General features: G+C 35.3%; 1 protein-coding gene across 6 annotated transcripts in view; it reads left to right on the top strand.

Annotated features, from left to right (window-relative positions):
• Positions 1-17,082, top strand: part of MBD5 (methyl-CpG binding domain protein 5) — a 178,788-nt gene that overhangs the window by 104,112 nt on the left and 57,594 nt on the right. For 4 of the 6 annotated variants that reach the window (XM_032856102.1, XM_032856103.1, XM_032856107.1 and 1 more), the window contains 2 exons: positions 2,593-2,765; positions 13,060-13,733. In XM_032856102.1, coding sequence (XP_032711993.1) covers positions 13,621-13,733 — 113 coding nt within the window. In that variant the 5' untranslated portion in view covers positions 2,593-2,765; positions 13,060-13,620. Of the gene's footprint in view, positions 1-2,592; positions 2,766-13,059; positions 13,734-17,082 lie in introns of those variants that run through there. The other 2 variants (XM_032856105.1, XM_032856106.1) reach the window with 2 other exon arrangements.

Raw genomic sequence — 17,082 nt, 5'->3', positions numbered from 1 at the left:
ACAGTGACACGTGCAGTGCTAAGCATGACAAGGACTCAGTACATGCTTGCTGATTAATTATGCTCATCATTCACTCAAAAAATATTTTTGACTCCAGCATGTGTAAGGTTCTATACTTTGTGCTATGAGAAATTTTTTTAAAAGTTGTAAGACAGCCAGCTTTCAAGGAGTCTTGAACCTAAAGCAAAAAATTATAAGGAATTTTTTCTGTTGTGATGATTTATATGGTCATGTGTTCACAGAGCTTATGCTCTTGTCAGAGGAAATCACAAGAGGGTAAATGTTAAAAATGTAGAGGAAATAACAATAGGGTAAATATTAAATGGGGTAAACACTAAGGAGAAAAACAATAAAATAGGAAAGGGCGATATAAATTACCAGAGAGGAAAAGACAAAGTAATTTAATTTCTCTTGCCTCCATATCCTTAATTCTAGAAAAGAAAAAATAATAATATTTATTTATAGGGTTGTGATAAGGATTAAACAAGTTAATATATTTATGTGTAAAATGTTCAGTGCTGTTCCCAGAAGATGGTAGGAAGTCAGCTAATATTGTTCATACATCTGTCTTGAATAGCTTTAGAATAGTAGTCACCTTATGTTCATCACTTATCAACTTCTTTTATTGAAGGATATACTTCCAAATGGTTTTGAACTACTTTATCTACAGGCTAAAACTCCCTCATGCTTATCTTGCTCCTTTTAGCTTCTATTTCCAATACATTCACATCTAAAAATACTTTCTATTGAAGTGAATTGTTGTACTTTGATAGTATTTCTTCTAGAAAACAGTATCTGCTTATCTGGATGTCAGGTCACTGTTTTCTGTTTCAGGCATGAAGCAGGCATCCAGACCTTCCTGCACAAAGTATTCATTAATGCTTCATTACTTAGCCCATCTCAAGGTTAAAAGGCCTGACAAAATGAGACCTTTATGCTTGCTCACCAGCTTAAAAATATATATCCAATATTGGAATTGTTATCAGACAGAAACATAAAATCTTCAATATGACTCTTTTGGAACTAAGATCATTTGCATGGATGAGATGAAGTTTGAAGTCTCCTACTAACCTTTCTTTGTCTAACTTCAGTGCATCTTTAAATGTATCCTGTGTCTCCCTCTCTCTGATCCCTGAAAACTAGATTAGCTTGCTCTTTGTGCTCCTTTAGCACTCCACATTTAGCCCTATTGTAGCCAGTGTCATTCAGTATTGTAATTACCTGTTTCCCTAATTGCGTTACTCCCTGCCCTCCACCTCCCAGTCATGTATGCTCTTTATGTTCAGTTCCTTGGTATCCATTACTGTGCTTCACTTGTAGTTGATGCCTAGTAAATAGTGAAAACACTCAACCTATTGTCTGGAGTGCCTTTAATATATCAGGATTATAGGGACATAGTTATTTAATCTTGGTTCCATATTCCTTAGCTGCTGCTTTGTCCCTCCTGGCGGCTTTCTGAGGAACAGCAATGTGCAAGCATATGTACACCACGTCCTATTCACATTCCCCTGTCCTGCTTTGGCCTAAAACCAAAAGCAAAAAAAGAACAAGTAGGCTGGCTCTCAGGAAATACACAAAGATGGAGGAGCATCCTGTGTCATAATTATGGTCCAGCATGTGGTCCTTACTCTTCCAATTAGAAGAAAAAGTTGAGGGTGCATGGCTGGCTCAGTCAATAGATACACGACTCTTGATCTCATGTTGGACATAGAGATTACTCTAAAAAATAAAGAAAATCAAGAAAAAAATTATTTGCCATTGCTCTCATGGGTGATGGGACTTTAGGGTCTGATACAGGTCACCTGTATTTATAAGAAATTAATTTATAAGCCAAACGTAAGCCATTTATCTGTTTATTTGCTCTCATTGACTGAAATACTTGTACCAAATATCCAAATTATGAACTTGATGATATCAAAGCACCTATGAAATCCAACAAAAATCAGAAGGTTGTTCATTAGCTATGGAAAGAGAACAAAATGAGCTACACTGTCCCAAGGATTATTTTACCCTGACTGAGAAAGAACCTTGTCAATGTCTCCTTGATGGCTAGGAGAAAATACAGTAAGGGGTGATAAGGTCTCAAGTACACTTTTGAAAGTCTTACGATTTTTTTTCCTATTTGCTGAAAGGAAACGATGTTAAAAGTCGAGGGGTGGCATTTTACAACTCAGTAATGGTAATGTACAATTTGCTTCCATAATTCTTTGATCCCAAGATGAGTTCTTGAGATAATGCTAATGTGGTGTTACTGATGATGGGGCTGTGAAAGAAGGGGTGATAGAAGATTGAAGTTGGGTGAGAATTCTGTGTAACCTCTACCTCCTCCAACTCAAAAATCACCATGGTTTCAGTCATCTCAATTTTATCAAGAAAATTAACTGTTTGCTCATGGTTTTAGCTGCCTTACCAGCTCTCCTTCACATACTAATGCGTGATGATCCACTGAGAGTTCATTCTCCACCACTGTGAAGAAACTATGAAGTGTAGGTTAAGTGGTTGTTTTTAAAAAAAAAAAAAAAAAAGCTATACTTCTTGTCAGAGGCTACAGTGAGTCCTTCAAGCCTTATCTCAAGGTCCTTTCTATTCCAGAGATTGGAAACCCAAGTGCCTACAGAGGCCAGGCTGATGGGAATGAAGCAGGAACCTACTGCACTGAACTGGAGAGCCAAGTCCTTTCTGAAGGAGCAGCCGCTGCTCCGTTCCAGATAATTGTTGAAAGGCAGGAATGTTGACCTAGTATTACCACATTGCCAGTTTCTCAGGTAAAGCAGGAAATGCAAATTTTCATATGAAATCCTTTAATTTAAATATAGTCAACTAATTTTACTATTATTCTCAAACTGTGTACATGCCAAACACTTCTGCAAGTGGGATTTGGCCCAGAGTCCTCTTGTTTGTAACTTGGTCTTGTATTTTGTTTAACTGTTTGTTAAATTAGAGACTTCATTTTCTACAGGTTTTGCTTTTCTTCAGCATGTTCTCTAAGACACTCTATACCTGGTTTTATGATACTGAAACTGCCTTCCTCTGCAACCTGAATACTTGTGCATAAGTTTTCTTTGGCTGCTACATTTCCTCTGCCTCCCTCAGGATTCCAGTTAGCAGTCCAATGCTAAGTGGAGTTTCCTTGAGACACTTTTCATTTGACACCACAAAACATCTACAGGTATTACTACTCATTCATTTTGTTCCTGATGTGTGAGCTACATAAACACAGTAAAAGTTCACTTATTTCATGGGACCAAGGGATTATATGCTTCGACTCCTGTTTTTAGAATCCACACAGATATAATATTCCTCCTCTTCCTTCTTGAAAGACCTTATTGAACAACTAGACTATAGTTATCTTTTACATTTAATTATACTTGTTGGAAGCATTGATTGGACCTGAGCATTCCTAGATATTGGTACATATTTAGAGACAGTATCTTTGGGTGGGTTTCTACAATGGCTGAGGAGTCTTCTTATTTCCGCCTTGAGTAAACTGATTTTCAAGGTTACTAGGGGGCACCATTACCTCTCTACAGAACTGATTACTCCAAGTAGTAACTGGGTATCTATTGCCAGATGAATTGAAGAGTGCTAAACACTTGTATATAAAAAAGTATATAAATATGAGTTGTTTAAATATGTTATACAACCCCAAAGGGGCATAATTCATAATTGTCTCATTCTTTTTATTACCACAGATTTAATTAATTTTAAATTGAAGTATGACTGATATACAATATCCTATTACTTTCAGGTGTACATCATAGTGATTAAATATTTTCCTACCTTACAAAATGATCCCTATGATAAATCTAGTTACCACCTGTCCCTATACGAAGTTATTGCAACATTACTGACTGTATTCCCTATGCTGTACATTACATACTCATGACTTATTTATTTTATAACTGGAAGACTTTACCTCTTAATCTTCTTCATTATTTTGCCTACCCTCCAAGCCCTCTCCCTTCTGGTAACAAAAGGTTTGTTTCCTGTATCTACGAGTCTGTTTTTGTTTCATTTTGTTTGTTCATTTGTTTTTTTAGATTCCGTAAGTAAGTGAAATCCGGTAGTATTTGTCTTTTGTTATCTGACTAACTTCACTTGGCATAATACCCTCTAGTCTACTCTACAATAGATTATGTAAATGCAGACAAGTATTTTTTCTAAGTATTCGCTAAGAGAAACCTCACTATAGTACAGAAAAACGAAAGTAGCAAACTCTGCTGGTGGCTAATATGCAGAAAGAAATCATAAATAATTTTTCCCTCAGCAGTGTAGTGAGTTTATCAGTTAATTTATAGATGTGCTGGTATAACTTCTTATTATACTTTAAACAGTCCTCTTTTTCTTTTTTTACAGAATACATATTTGGGAGCTGGTAATTGTATACTTTATAGCTTTTAAGAAAGTAAAATGGGGGCACGTGGGTGGCTCATCCAGTTAAGGCTCCAACACTTGGTTTTGGCTCAGGTCCTGATCTCAGGTTCATGAGATGAGCCCAACTTTGGCATCTGCACAATCTCTTCTTGAGATTCTCTGCCTTTCCCCATCCATTAGCCCCTCCCCCTACTTGCACACTCTCTGTCTCCCTCTCTCTCAAATAAATAAATAAAAGAATGTATAGTAAGAATTTTTTACATATGTATACCGACCCTCACTTTCCACTTCCTTAAATATTTTTATCTTTATTTATTTATTTATTTTAGAGAGAGAGAGACTGCATGAGCATGGGGGGCAGAGGGAAAGGGAGAGAGAAGACTTAAGAAAGTTCCACACCCAGTGCAGAACCCAATGCCAGGCTCGATCTCACAACCCTGAGATCATGAGCTGAGCCAAAATCAAGAACTGAGCTACCCAGGTGCCCTTAAATATTTTTAAAGGCAAAAGGGGAAGCTTTAACTTCTCCCAATTGCTCTTTCTTTGCACTCATGCAGAATGGCAAGGGTAAAAATAAAGCTTAGTTATGTGTAGTAATATATGTGAAATTCTGGACATTATAAGGAGGAATTGTAAGGGGTACCCAGTTTAGACTTGGAAAACCAACTAATGGTTGGAGAAATCTGGGAAGGCCTCTCTGAGGAAGTGACACTTAAACCAAGAGAAATAGAAGTTGCTTTAATGAGCAAGAATGTAGGGATGGGAGATATATTCCAAGCAGAAAATTAAGAGTGATACTCTGAAGCATTTTAGAACCAATCAAAGGGATAATCTTAATTTTTTTTTCTAGTATTAAAACATCCAGGTTAATGTAGGATTTTGTATATTTTTCTCTACTTGGCTAAAACAGAAAGAAAAATAATAGCATAATACTAGGCACAAAGCTTGTGACTTTTCCCAAAAAAAGTTTCCCTAATGCTTTTAAAGATTAGGAAAACATTAATTGGCTGATCTATGGATATAGTATTTATTTTTTTGGAAATAATATTTTTTCTGATTGAAAAGTCAATACATTTTTGCTATGGAAAATTCTGAAAATACAGAAAAGCAATGAAGAAAATAAAAATCACTCATATTCCTGCTAGCTAGAGACAACCAGTGAGAAGGCAGTGCTGTTCTACTCCACATCTACATATGTAGCAGCATTTTTGTAAATGAAGATATGTAGTATGTTTTTATCACCTGACAATATCATGGATCTTTTACAGTGCTATTAAGTTTTCCATAACATGATTTTAATAGCTATGCATAAATAATAATTTAGCTACTCACTGTGTGCTGGCCACTGGTTTAAGACTTTTTTTTTTTTTTAAGATTTCATTTATTTATTTGACAGACAGAAATCACAAGTAGGCAAAGAGGCAGGCAGAGAGTGGGGGGCGGGAGGCAGACTCCCCGCTGAGCAGAGAGCCCGATGCAGGGCTCCATCCCAGGACCCTGGGATCATGATCTGAGCTGAAGGCAGAGGGTTTAACCCACTGAGCCACCCAGGCGCCCCTGGTTTAAGACTTTTAATTTGTATCCACAGAACAATTCTATAGGGCTATAATCTCTGTTTTATAAAGGAAAGAAATTTTAAAACTTGCCCAAGGTCACAAGCTAATAAAGGGTAGAGCTACATAGCTGCTCAATACAGTAATTAATTTACATAAAACCCTATTTTTAGGCTTACGGGTTGTTTTCTGTATAATTTTTGGCTATCTGAAAAAATAGTCATGATTTTGTGGGTTGGCAGTGTAGGTTGGGTTCACCTGGGCCAGCTCATCCCTGGTCCACATGGTGTTGACTGGACTCCCATGTCTTAGCCCTTAGCTGTTTTGACTGGACTAGCTGGGCTTGTCTCTCCTCACCAGGACTCCCATTCTTAAGCGGCCTGGTTCAGGTTGTTCTTGGGACAGTGACATTCCAAGAAGCAAGGGTGGAAGATGCAAGGTTTAGACTCAGCACTTGAACAGTACTGCATCTATCACATTCCACTGGTCAGAGCAAGTTGCAAGGCCAGACTAGACTCAAAGTGCAGAGTAATAAATCCTACTTCCTGATAAAAGGAGCTACAAAGTATTTCAGGCCAATTGCAGTCTACTATACTCAACATTTTGCTCTCTGAGGGCTTCTGTGTGACTAGAATGTATAAGTTGCTTAACATTGGCAGCTAGAAATGGATATAAATAATTCCCCTAATCATAGATGGGCATAGGCCAAGATGCCTGTTACCTTGACTTTAAGAACTGGCCTCCTTCTGAGGAACCTATTCCCATACCTTCCGAGTTTGTGAAAAAATGTAACCTTCCTATGTAAATACGATCCCTCATGTATAGGTTGTGAACGTTTACACTTTTCTGCCCTAACAGGGCAAAGACATTGGGAACTGGAGAGCTTCGGTAATCAGGGCAGGAAAGATGTGCTTATGGTACCCTAACACAACTATATGAAACAAATGTAAATGTGCTGAGGGTAGTTTGGGGTAAGTAGAGCCTGATAGTAGAACCTGATAGAGCCTTACATTGGATGCATATGAGAAGTATGTTTTAGAAGAAGTGGCTATACAGTGAAGATAAGAACCAAATGACAATAAGAACCAGAATGAATATAGGGATAATCTAAGGGGAAGTTTTTTAAAAAATGAAAAAAGATGTAACTGCAAGATAAGTGTGCTCATAAATAAAAATGCATATAGCTTGAATAAATAGGTGAAAGGTGAAACAGATGGGGAGGTTGGATGGGAGGGCTGGCTAAGTACTGTGAAGGAGCTGTTTGAATAATTGATAGGAGGGTGAAAGATAATTGGAAAGGAGAAATGTGATTGAGGGTTGCTCTAACAGCATAATTTAACTAATAATGATGGAAAGATTATGAGTATATCCATTTATTACCCAATCAAATGATAATAATGTTGTAGCCACTCAGACATTACTCTCCAAAATGCTAATGCTGATGTTTTTTTTTTAATCCAATCGTATCTGTTGTGGTGTGTACATAGTTATTTTAAATTTAAGTATAGAGGTAGGTTTTATGTGAGATTTGTTCCCAGCTGGAGAACATGAGGCATTCACTTGCAAATGTTGGAATCGAATAGACTTCTTAATTAACTTTAAATATTTCAAGGACTAAGATGATAACCATAGCATAAAAAGTATAAATGATGGCTTAGAATTATATAAAGTATGAAATATTGGTATTTTACCTGATTTACATAATCTTACCTTGATAAATCAGCAGTTCATCTGGTATTCGTTCTATCCTACTACACATCCAAGGAATTCCACTGGGTACAAGATCAATGTGTGATGTCATTTTAAATGTTTTAATAGAATTTACTCATGATATTATATGACTCAAAAATCAACTTATTATTTTACCTTTAGTCAAGTTTATGTGACATAATTCAGAAGAAATTATAATGTTTGATGTTATTTGAAAAGATTTATGAAGAATAGCTGCTTATCAGTTTTCATGATGTCATAATCTGATAGTCTTCATGATGTTTCAAGAATACTTTTAAAATATACATTTAATACTGCATTAAGTAGTGAGTGTATTCTTAGGTTGACAAGAATGTCAGCAAAGCAAATGAAGAAAAAGGTCTATTGCATTAATTAGCATCCTATTGAAATATAAGTTTAATTTTTATATTGTTGGATTCATTTAATGGTTTCTTTATTAATCCAATTAAATGTATATATAAACTACTTCATAAATAAAACTGACACACTTTACAAATAAAGCACAAAGTCAGTCTGTTAATTTTCTTAGAAGCCCTATCGTACTTTCTACACAGAAATCATCACTCAGAGATTATGAGATCCTCAGGGACAGATCTAGAGCAAAACATCTTTTGTATATTTTGTCAACTTTAATACTCATTGGCTTCTATTGGCTTCTTTTAAAAACCTCTCTTCCATTTTAGATGCATATATTGCTAAAAAGTCTTTATAAGCCTTCATGGCAAAAATCAGAATATAAAACTATGTTGATTCATTAGAATATGCATAGTCTTCAGGAAGCACTTAAGCGCCTACTCCAGGCCAGGCACTACCAGGAACTCGGAATACAGGAAGGACCTAGAGAGACTCGTCCATGCTCTGAGGGAGTTTACATTCCGCTGGGAAGAGATAGCCAGTGAACAAACAAATAAATGATAACAAACAGATGGATGACAGGAGGTATCAGTGACTTAAAGTCTGAGAGATTACCTGTGGTTTATAGTGTAGTGTCTTCCAGGACGTGACATCTAATTTGAATTCCAAATGGTCAGAAGAAGCCAATGCAAAGAAGTAAATCAAGCCACTAAACTCAATTCACCAAAAGCCAATTCTCAGACTAATTTACATATTGAAAGGAAGTAGGAAAATGAAAATGTTGGTAGAATTGTGGTACATCTCCTCAGAACATACACATACACACACACACCACTTTTTGAATTATATTATTGTTGCTGCCAAAACTGTGAAAAAAAACTTAAATTCTGTCCTAAGTGTAAGATCTATTCCTGATTCTGAGTGTTAGTGAGATGGAGGTAACTTTCATACCACTCTTTTTTGTTTTAACCTATGTCTGTTAGGCTTAAACCAAGCCATATAAACAAGGTAATAATGGAATTTCCAGGGAAGATGAAGGAAAAATGTTGTAGATATGTAGTTTTTTATGCTAAATTAAGAAAAAGAGGAAAAACTACTGTTTTTATAATATAAACTATAAAAATAAAGCTTGACTAAATCTTGAATGATGAGTTTATGTAAGTGATAAACTTATCAGAATCTTAGAGGCAAAGAGAAGATTTTCATAAATAGCAGAAGAGGATATACATGGGTTTCAAAAGTTTGAGAACCATGGCCTGAAGTGCTTTCCCAAAACTACCCTTTTGTCACTTTAAGAAATATTTCAAGGGTCTTAAAATTATGCAACTCTGTTTTACCAAATAATTCTCAGTAAATTAACAAAATGGCTATTGATTTATGTACAAGATATAGTTATCTCAGATTTATTTGTAGTTGTGAAAATTCAGCAGAAAATCTGTGTTCACAAAAGGGAAGTAAATAAATTATAGATATAGATATATCCCCTAAAATTCTATCCAGTAATTGAAAGTCATATTTTGAAAAAGTATTTAATGCCATAGTCAAATGGTCAGGATGAAAATAAAGTGGTAATGATTCAATATTTAAAGGAAAAGATGCATTTATAACATGGAAAAAACTTGGAATCAGTGCAACTTTGGAGAACAATTTGGCAGTATCTGAAAAGTTGAGAATGTACAGACTCTACAACCTAACATTAATATGATAAATATGCCAGTAGATGAATAGTTGTATAATCATATGATACAATACCATTCAGATGTTAAAAATTAACAAATTGGATCTATATATCTGCAACAGAGATAGATCTGTGTATCTCAACTGAGATAGCTCTCAAACAATGTTGAATTTTAAAAAGCAAGTTGCAGAATGATATGTATGTGTAATAGTGTTTATATAAAATTTTAAAACACATATAACAACAACAAAAATTGTTTATATTGAAAATATAAATAGGGAATAAAAGCATACCTGGAAGAAAGAGGACTGAAATCATGATGGTGGTTGCCTTAAGATAGAAGAGAAGGAAATAGGGCTAAAAAAAGATGGGATGGGAGAGGGAGATAGTATTTAACTCTATCTGTAATAGTACTTTGTTTTTAAAAATAAGCAGAACTGACAAATGCTTTCATTGTGAATTTGGAGTGGTGGTTTATTGTTTGTTATTATAAATTCTTTTTTAAATTGTGCTTTTGAAACTTTCTAAAAACAATGATTAAAGTACATTCAGGTTTGCAGTGGTTGTTATTCAACAGTGAGATTACAGTTCAATTTTCATTTTCACCTTCAAACATCTCTGAATTTTCCAAATTCACAAAATGAATGTTGAGAAAATCAGGGCCACTTATAGATAAATAAATGATAACTGTGTAGTTTCTGGACCTCTGCTCTGTGAAGAGTCCCTAAGGCTCTTGCAACTGAGCTGCTTCTAGAAGGCCCAAGTATCAGCAAAAAAGGATGACCTCCCTTGGGGCCAAAAGGGAATAGAGGACTGGCTGCCTGCATAATATGGAGATATTAGATGGCCGTGTCCTGGGAAGGAGGCAGGGGCATTAGCCAGTTGATCTCAAACTTGAGCATGCATCAGAATCACCCAGAGGCTTCTTAAAGAACAGAGTGGCCCCCAGAGTTTCCAGTTCATTAAGTCTGGGGCCGGGCCTGTGCATTTGTATTTCTGACAAGTTCCTGGGCATTACTGACAATAATGATGTTTGTCCCAGGACCATGCTTTGAGAACTGCTGGTCTAAGCAAAACCCAGCCATCAAATATTTGTATTTTTCATTGCTGAAATATGAGAGAGACATTTGGCAGGAATCAATCCAATGTTACTCTCTGGCAGGTCCACAAATTAATGGAGAGAGCTAGCCTGCCTCAGGGAAGTTGGCATCACATGCAAGAGCAGACAAACAAACAAACAAACAAACAAAAAAGGAAAGAAAGAAAGAAAAAAGAAGGAAGGAAGGAAAGGGGGGGGGGAGGAAAGAAAAAAGAAAATAGGCCTCAAATGATCAGAAAGCTCAAAAATAGGGAGAATGAGAGCCTATCCAATCTAATGATCACCAACTTTTTCTACTTTTTATTGGGAAAGCAAGGTAATAAAATAAGCATGAAAAGGACTGTTAAAAAAAAAAAAAAAAACAGGTTCAATAATCAGGGTCTGTTACTATTTGACAAAACTGGGAGTCCAGGATGGCCCAAAATTCATGTCTCTTTCCCACCTTTCAAGTAGCGCTGGGAACTCCACTGGGTAGGACTGACCCTTCCTTGTTCTCTCCAATCTTTCTTATCCTTCCTCCCTCTTTTCTTTATATTCTTCCACACTGAACAGCTCCTTACTGGCAAACATTACCCTGGGCTATGGATAAAGAGGAGCCTCCCATCTTTGTACTCCAGCCAGAGCATAATACCCTGTAGCTAGTAGCTGCTGACTATCAAATGAAACTTGAATAAACACATAACATCATCAGCAGGGGTTAAAGGTACAAGGAATGGGAGACAAGTGGGTCATTTCTGTGAGAAGCATAGACACAGTGGAGTGGCCCCAGCAATGTTAACAGCTTGAGACACCACTGGGAATGATACTAGTGGGCACTTTTCTTTATACCCCACATTTTTCCCAATAATTTTTTGCTACTTTTCCCATAGCTTGTTGATGTTTACAACACCCATGCACATGGTTTATGACTTTCAGCTAAATGAGTATATGCTAAATTACAATACCTTTGCTCTGTCGCTGAGCCCAGGCTACAAATAGAGCATATGCCTGAATACATGAAGCCTTTTAGTGTAAGGAATTCTCCTGTTTTCTCAATAAAGACAGACCCAAAAATGTTTGTGGCTAACTTAAATTGTAGGCTTTTAGGGATGTAGATAAACTAGTTATGTGTCTATTTACACAGTTTAATTTGTTAAGTTATACATATAGATTTTAAACACCTAAAATAGAAAACCTTTTATTGAAAATTTTTAAGCAATTTTAATATTTTCATTGATTCTTACGTCCTTTGACACAGTTTTTAAGAGTGTATTCATCTTCACCTTCAGTTAAGTTGTTTGAGTACAACATTTTTTGAATCTGTAGATGATGCTATCACTGGACATTTTTATCCCAAGCCATATGTCCCACTCATAAAACACAACAAAAAAATGATTTTTTTTAATTCATCCTTTAGTATAGGTTCATGAGTCCCACAATGTAGTTACCCACTATATATTAAATTGATTATAGAAAGGCTTGTATACCTCCAGAAATAATGCTGGCAACTGTTACATCATATTCTCCATTAGGATTAAGTACTAAATCTTTTAAAATTCTTATTTGCCATCTTTATTTTACTTAATAATTTCATTCTTTCTTTCAAGCTTTCCACAATAGCACTGATTTGCTGTTGTCTCAAGCCAGTGTATTTTCCCCAAGCAGCACCTTATGACTTAATAAAGGAATTAAGAGAGTACCCCATAATAGACAGGAATTTGTAAATCTTAACTATAAAGCAACTCCCACTCTTATATTCCAGAACAGTGGGAGGAATCTCTTGTACTTGAAAATGTGCTGTATATTTTCTTTTAATTTAAAAAAAAAAAAAAACCTGTTCTTCTTGAGGCCAATATGATGATTTGGAGAGAAAAGTAAATTTTAAGGGCATATACAATTAAAGAGTGATAAAATGTAATTGTATTAATATGAAACTTTCCAATTGTAAGAACATAAGAGGTGATAATAAGAAGCGATAGATATATTGTTATTGTAAGAAGGAGGTTGGGTGTGTGCGTGTGTGTGTGTGTGTGTGTGCGCGAAATGCCATGATCATATATCTATCTCTAGTAATTAGAAAGTTACATGTGGCGAAGAGCAAGCAAATTGGTTAACTAGAGTAAGGGGATCAAGTTGGAAGAAGAAAGCAAGACAAATTTGACATGTGATTTTGGCGGCAGAGAACATCAAAGTGGTTTGGTGCACTTAGGAATTTATTCTATTTTTAAACGTGTGCAGCTTCTCAGTTTTCAATATTAAATATAAAGTTTACACATTTACATATGTTTCAGGCTACGTTATTGGAATTTTGAAGACATGAAAACATCAGATGAACCAACATACGACATCTTGGATTCTGATTGGAAGATGAAGAGAAAATTTAAAGAATGTGGCCTCTAAAGGCGGGTAGTACCTGGAAATATTAACCGACTCACACTGTAAAAATGAGACCCGTCTCTAGACTATAGAGGTTATTTTAGTCTGACATCAAGGTTCAAGACAAAATGTTGAACTAAAAACTTTACACTCCTCCCCTCCCCTAATTCAGGCAGGTACCAGCATTGGTGAATATGATTTTCCTTAGTCAGAAGCACTCATTTTTACCCATGTAGACCATCCTTAGGAATTAAATATTGTTTATTTAATGTAGATTATAATGGAAAACTGATTTTTTCCACAATGGCAGATTTCAAGGACTTGGTTCCAAACTGAGCAGAAGCTTCCCAATGCATTTTGTACAGTCTGGGAAAAACTGTGCTGCATTGGCCATTTTTGAAGGCCATCATGCCCTGTAATATAAGGATATCATCTTATTGCTGATATCTTTGGAGAGTCCCAAGCAGACACAGAAAATGAATGGAGGCAAGGACTGTGACGGAGGGGACAAAGATGGAGGTCTTCCAGCTATACAAGTTCCTGTGGGTTGGCAGCGTCGTGTGGATCAAAATGGAGTGCTTTATGTCAGGTGAGCTGCCTTATTACCTGTGTCACTCCAAGTGTGCAGTCCCAAAATTAGGGAAGTAGTGTCTGTTCCTTTGAGGAAACAACATACCATCACTGACAGCACCTCACATAAATTTGAATAAATGACCTTTGTGCTAGAAATATTTGAGTGTTTTATTTTTGCATTGTAAATTGCCTTAGGTTACAAGAGAAAATTTTTATGCATTACTTGTGTTTATATAAGGTGTCATTCTGCTTATCTCTGTCACAAGGATAAAGAAAAATATGAAGATTTCTAAAAGAAACATATAAGCATCATTACCACATTCACAGGAGAATGTAAAATACTAGACATAGACCCGATAGGTCTTGACAATATTTTCCTGTCCTTCTAGTGCTTCAGCTGGCTTTTCTGATGTAAGGTTGAGTGTTTTTATCTATAGGCAGTATGTTATGAGTCTTCTTAATTCCTGATATTAATTAAAAATAATTTCCCTATTTTTTTCTGTGCAGTTTTTAATCTATTCTATTGTATATAATAGTAAAAAAGAAAGTCATGATGGAGATGGCTCTTCATCTCACAAGTAAAAATCATACAAATAAAATGCAAATGCCTGCTCTTTTTAATTTTGGTGACATATATCTAGTGTACAATGAGTCGAATGGAATAACTGAACTGTTGACAAGAAGTTTCAGGGTTTTTTTAAACTGGCCTATAACACTGTATTAGTTTTATTAGTACAACATAGTGATTCAATATTTGTATGATTATGAAATGGTCACCTCAGTAAGTTTGGTTATCATCTATAATCATACAAATTATTACATAATTACTGACTACTCCCTATGCTGTCCATTACGTTCCTCTGTCTTTCTTATTTTATAACTGAAAGATTGTACCTCTTTATCCCCTTTATGTATTTTGTCCGTCCTTCAACCCATCTCCCCTTTATCAACCACCAGTTTGTTTTCTATATCTATGAGCCTGTTTCTATTTTGTTTTGTTTATTCGTTTATTTTGGTTCTTTTGATTCCACATATAAGTAAAGTCATACAGTATTTGTCTTTCTCTGTCTGACATATTTTGCTTAGCGTACTACCCACTCCATTCATCCGTGTTGTCACACATGGCAAGATCTCATACTTTTTTTTTCACTGAGTAATATTCCAGTGGGTGTGTTTGTGTGTGTGTCTGTGTGTGTGTACCATATGCCCTTTGTGCATTCTTCTATCTATTAACATCTAGGGTGTTTCCATATCTTGGCTATTGTAAATAATGCTGTGATAAACATAGAAGTACAAATGTTTTTTTGAATCAGTGTTTTCATTTTCTTTGGTTAAATACCTAGAAGTGGAATTACTGGATATATGGTATTTCTATTTTTAATTTTTTGAGGAAGCTCCATACTGTTTTCCAAACTTGCCACTCCAATTTACTTTCATACCACCAATGTACAGGATTCCTTTTTCTCTACGTCCTGACCAATACTTGTTATTTCTTATCTTTTTAATGACAGCCATTTTGATACCTATGAGGGGATATATCATTGTGACTTTGATTTGCATTTCCCTGATATTGATGCATTTTTTGATGTGCCTGTTCGCCATCTCTATGTCTTCTTTGGAAAAATGTTCATTCAGGTCATCTGTACATTTTTTAATCTCACTGTTTGTTTTTTGGGTATTAAGTTGTTTGAGTTCTTTCTGTATTTTAGATGTTAACCCCTTATTGGATGTACCCTTTGTGAGTATCTTTTCTTATTCAGTAAGTTGTCTTTTTGTTTGTTGGTGGTTTATTTCAGTGTGTAAAAAGATTTTTAGGTTGATATAGTCCCATTTGTTTATTTTTATTTTTGCTGTCCTTGTCTGAGGTGACAAATCCTGAAAAAAAAAATTGCTAAAATTGATGTTGAAGAGCTTAGTGCTTACGTTTTCTTTTAAGAGTTTTATGGTTTCAGATCTTACATTCAGGTCTTCAATTTTGAGCTTATTTTTCTGTGTGGTGCAAGAAAGTTGTCCCGTTTCATTGTTTTGCATGTAGCTGTCTAATTTTCCTAGCAACACTTATTGAAGAGATTATCTTTTCCCCCATTGTATACTCTTGCCTCCTTTGTTGTAGATTAATTGACCATATAACCATGGGTTTATTTCTGTACTCTCTATTCTGTTCCATTGACCTGTGTATCTGTTTTTATGCTAGTACCATATTGTTTTGATTACAGCAGCTTTGTAGTATAGTTTGAGATGGGGATTGTGATTACCTCCAGCTTTGTTTTTCTTTCTCAAGATTGGATTTGGCTATTCAGGGTCTTTTCTTCTTTTTCATTTGTTATTTTGTTCATTTGGGTCCTCTCTCTTTTCTTTTTTTCTTGATGAGTCTAGCTAAATGTTTTCAATTTCATTTATCTTTTCAAAGACCCAGCTCTTAGTTTCATCAATCTTTTCTATTTTTTTTTTATTTTTAATCTATATTTCATTTATTTCCACTCTAATGTTTATTTCCTTTTTCTACTAGCTTTGGGTTTTATTTGTTCTTATTTAGTTCCTTTAGGCATAGGATTAAATTATTTATTTGAGATTTTTCTTGTTTCTTGAAGCAGGCCTGTATCACTATAAACGTCCCTCTTAACACTGCTTTTGTGGCGTCTCATAGATTTTAGAATGTTGTGTTAATTTGTTTCAAATTTTTTTTTCTTCTTTAATTTATTCATTGGCCACTGGTTGTTCAGTAGCATGATGGTTAGTCTCCATGTGTTTGTGTTTCTTCAATTTGTCTTCTAGTAATTGATCTTACATTTGTTTTATACTGTTGTGGTTGGAAAACATGGTTTGCATGATTTCAATCTCTTAAATTTATTGAGACTTATTCCGCACCCTGACACCATGCTCCATGTGCTCTTGAGATGGAATGTTCTGTATATATCTAATAAGTCAGTCTGGTCTAGTGGGTCATTTAAGGCCAGTGTTTCCTTATTGATTTTCTGTCTGAATGATCTATCCATTGATGTAAGTGGGGTGTTAAAACCCCCTCCTGTTATAGTATTGCTGTCAGTTTCTCCTTTTGTGTCTCTTAATATTTGCTTTATATATTTAGGTACTGCTCTGCTGGGTACATAGATATTTGCAAATGTTATATCTTCTTGTTAAATTGATCCCTTTATCATTTTATAATTTCCTTTTTTTATCTCTTATTACAGTCTTTGTTATAAAGTCTATTATTGATGTAAATATTGCTGCCCCAGCTTTGTTTTTGTTTCCCTTTGCATAGAATATCTTTTTTCATTTCTTCAGTTTCAGTCTGTGTGTGTCCTTAGATCTGAAGTTAAGTCACTTACAGGCAGCATACACATGGGTCTTGTTTCTGTTTTTGT

The sequence above is a fragment of the Lontra canadensis genome, unplaced genomic scaffold (genome assembly GCF_010015895.1).
Source record: "Lontra canadensis isolate GAN:19392208 unplaced genomic scaffold, GSC_riverotter_1.0 scaffold11, whole genome shotgun sequence".
NCBI lineage: Eukaryota > Metazoa > Chordata > Mammalia > Carnivora > Mustelidae > Lontra > Lontra canadensis.
Note: the sequence above shows the minus strand (reverse complement) of the source record. Positions and strands in the feature narration are given on the sequence as shown.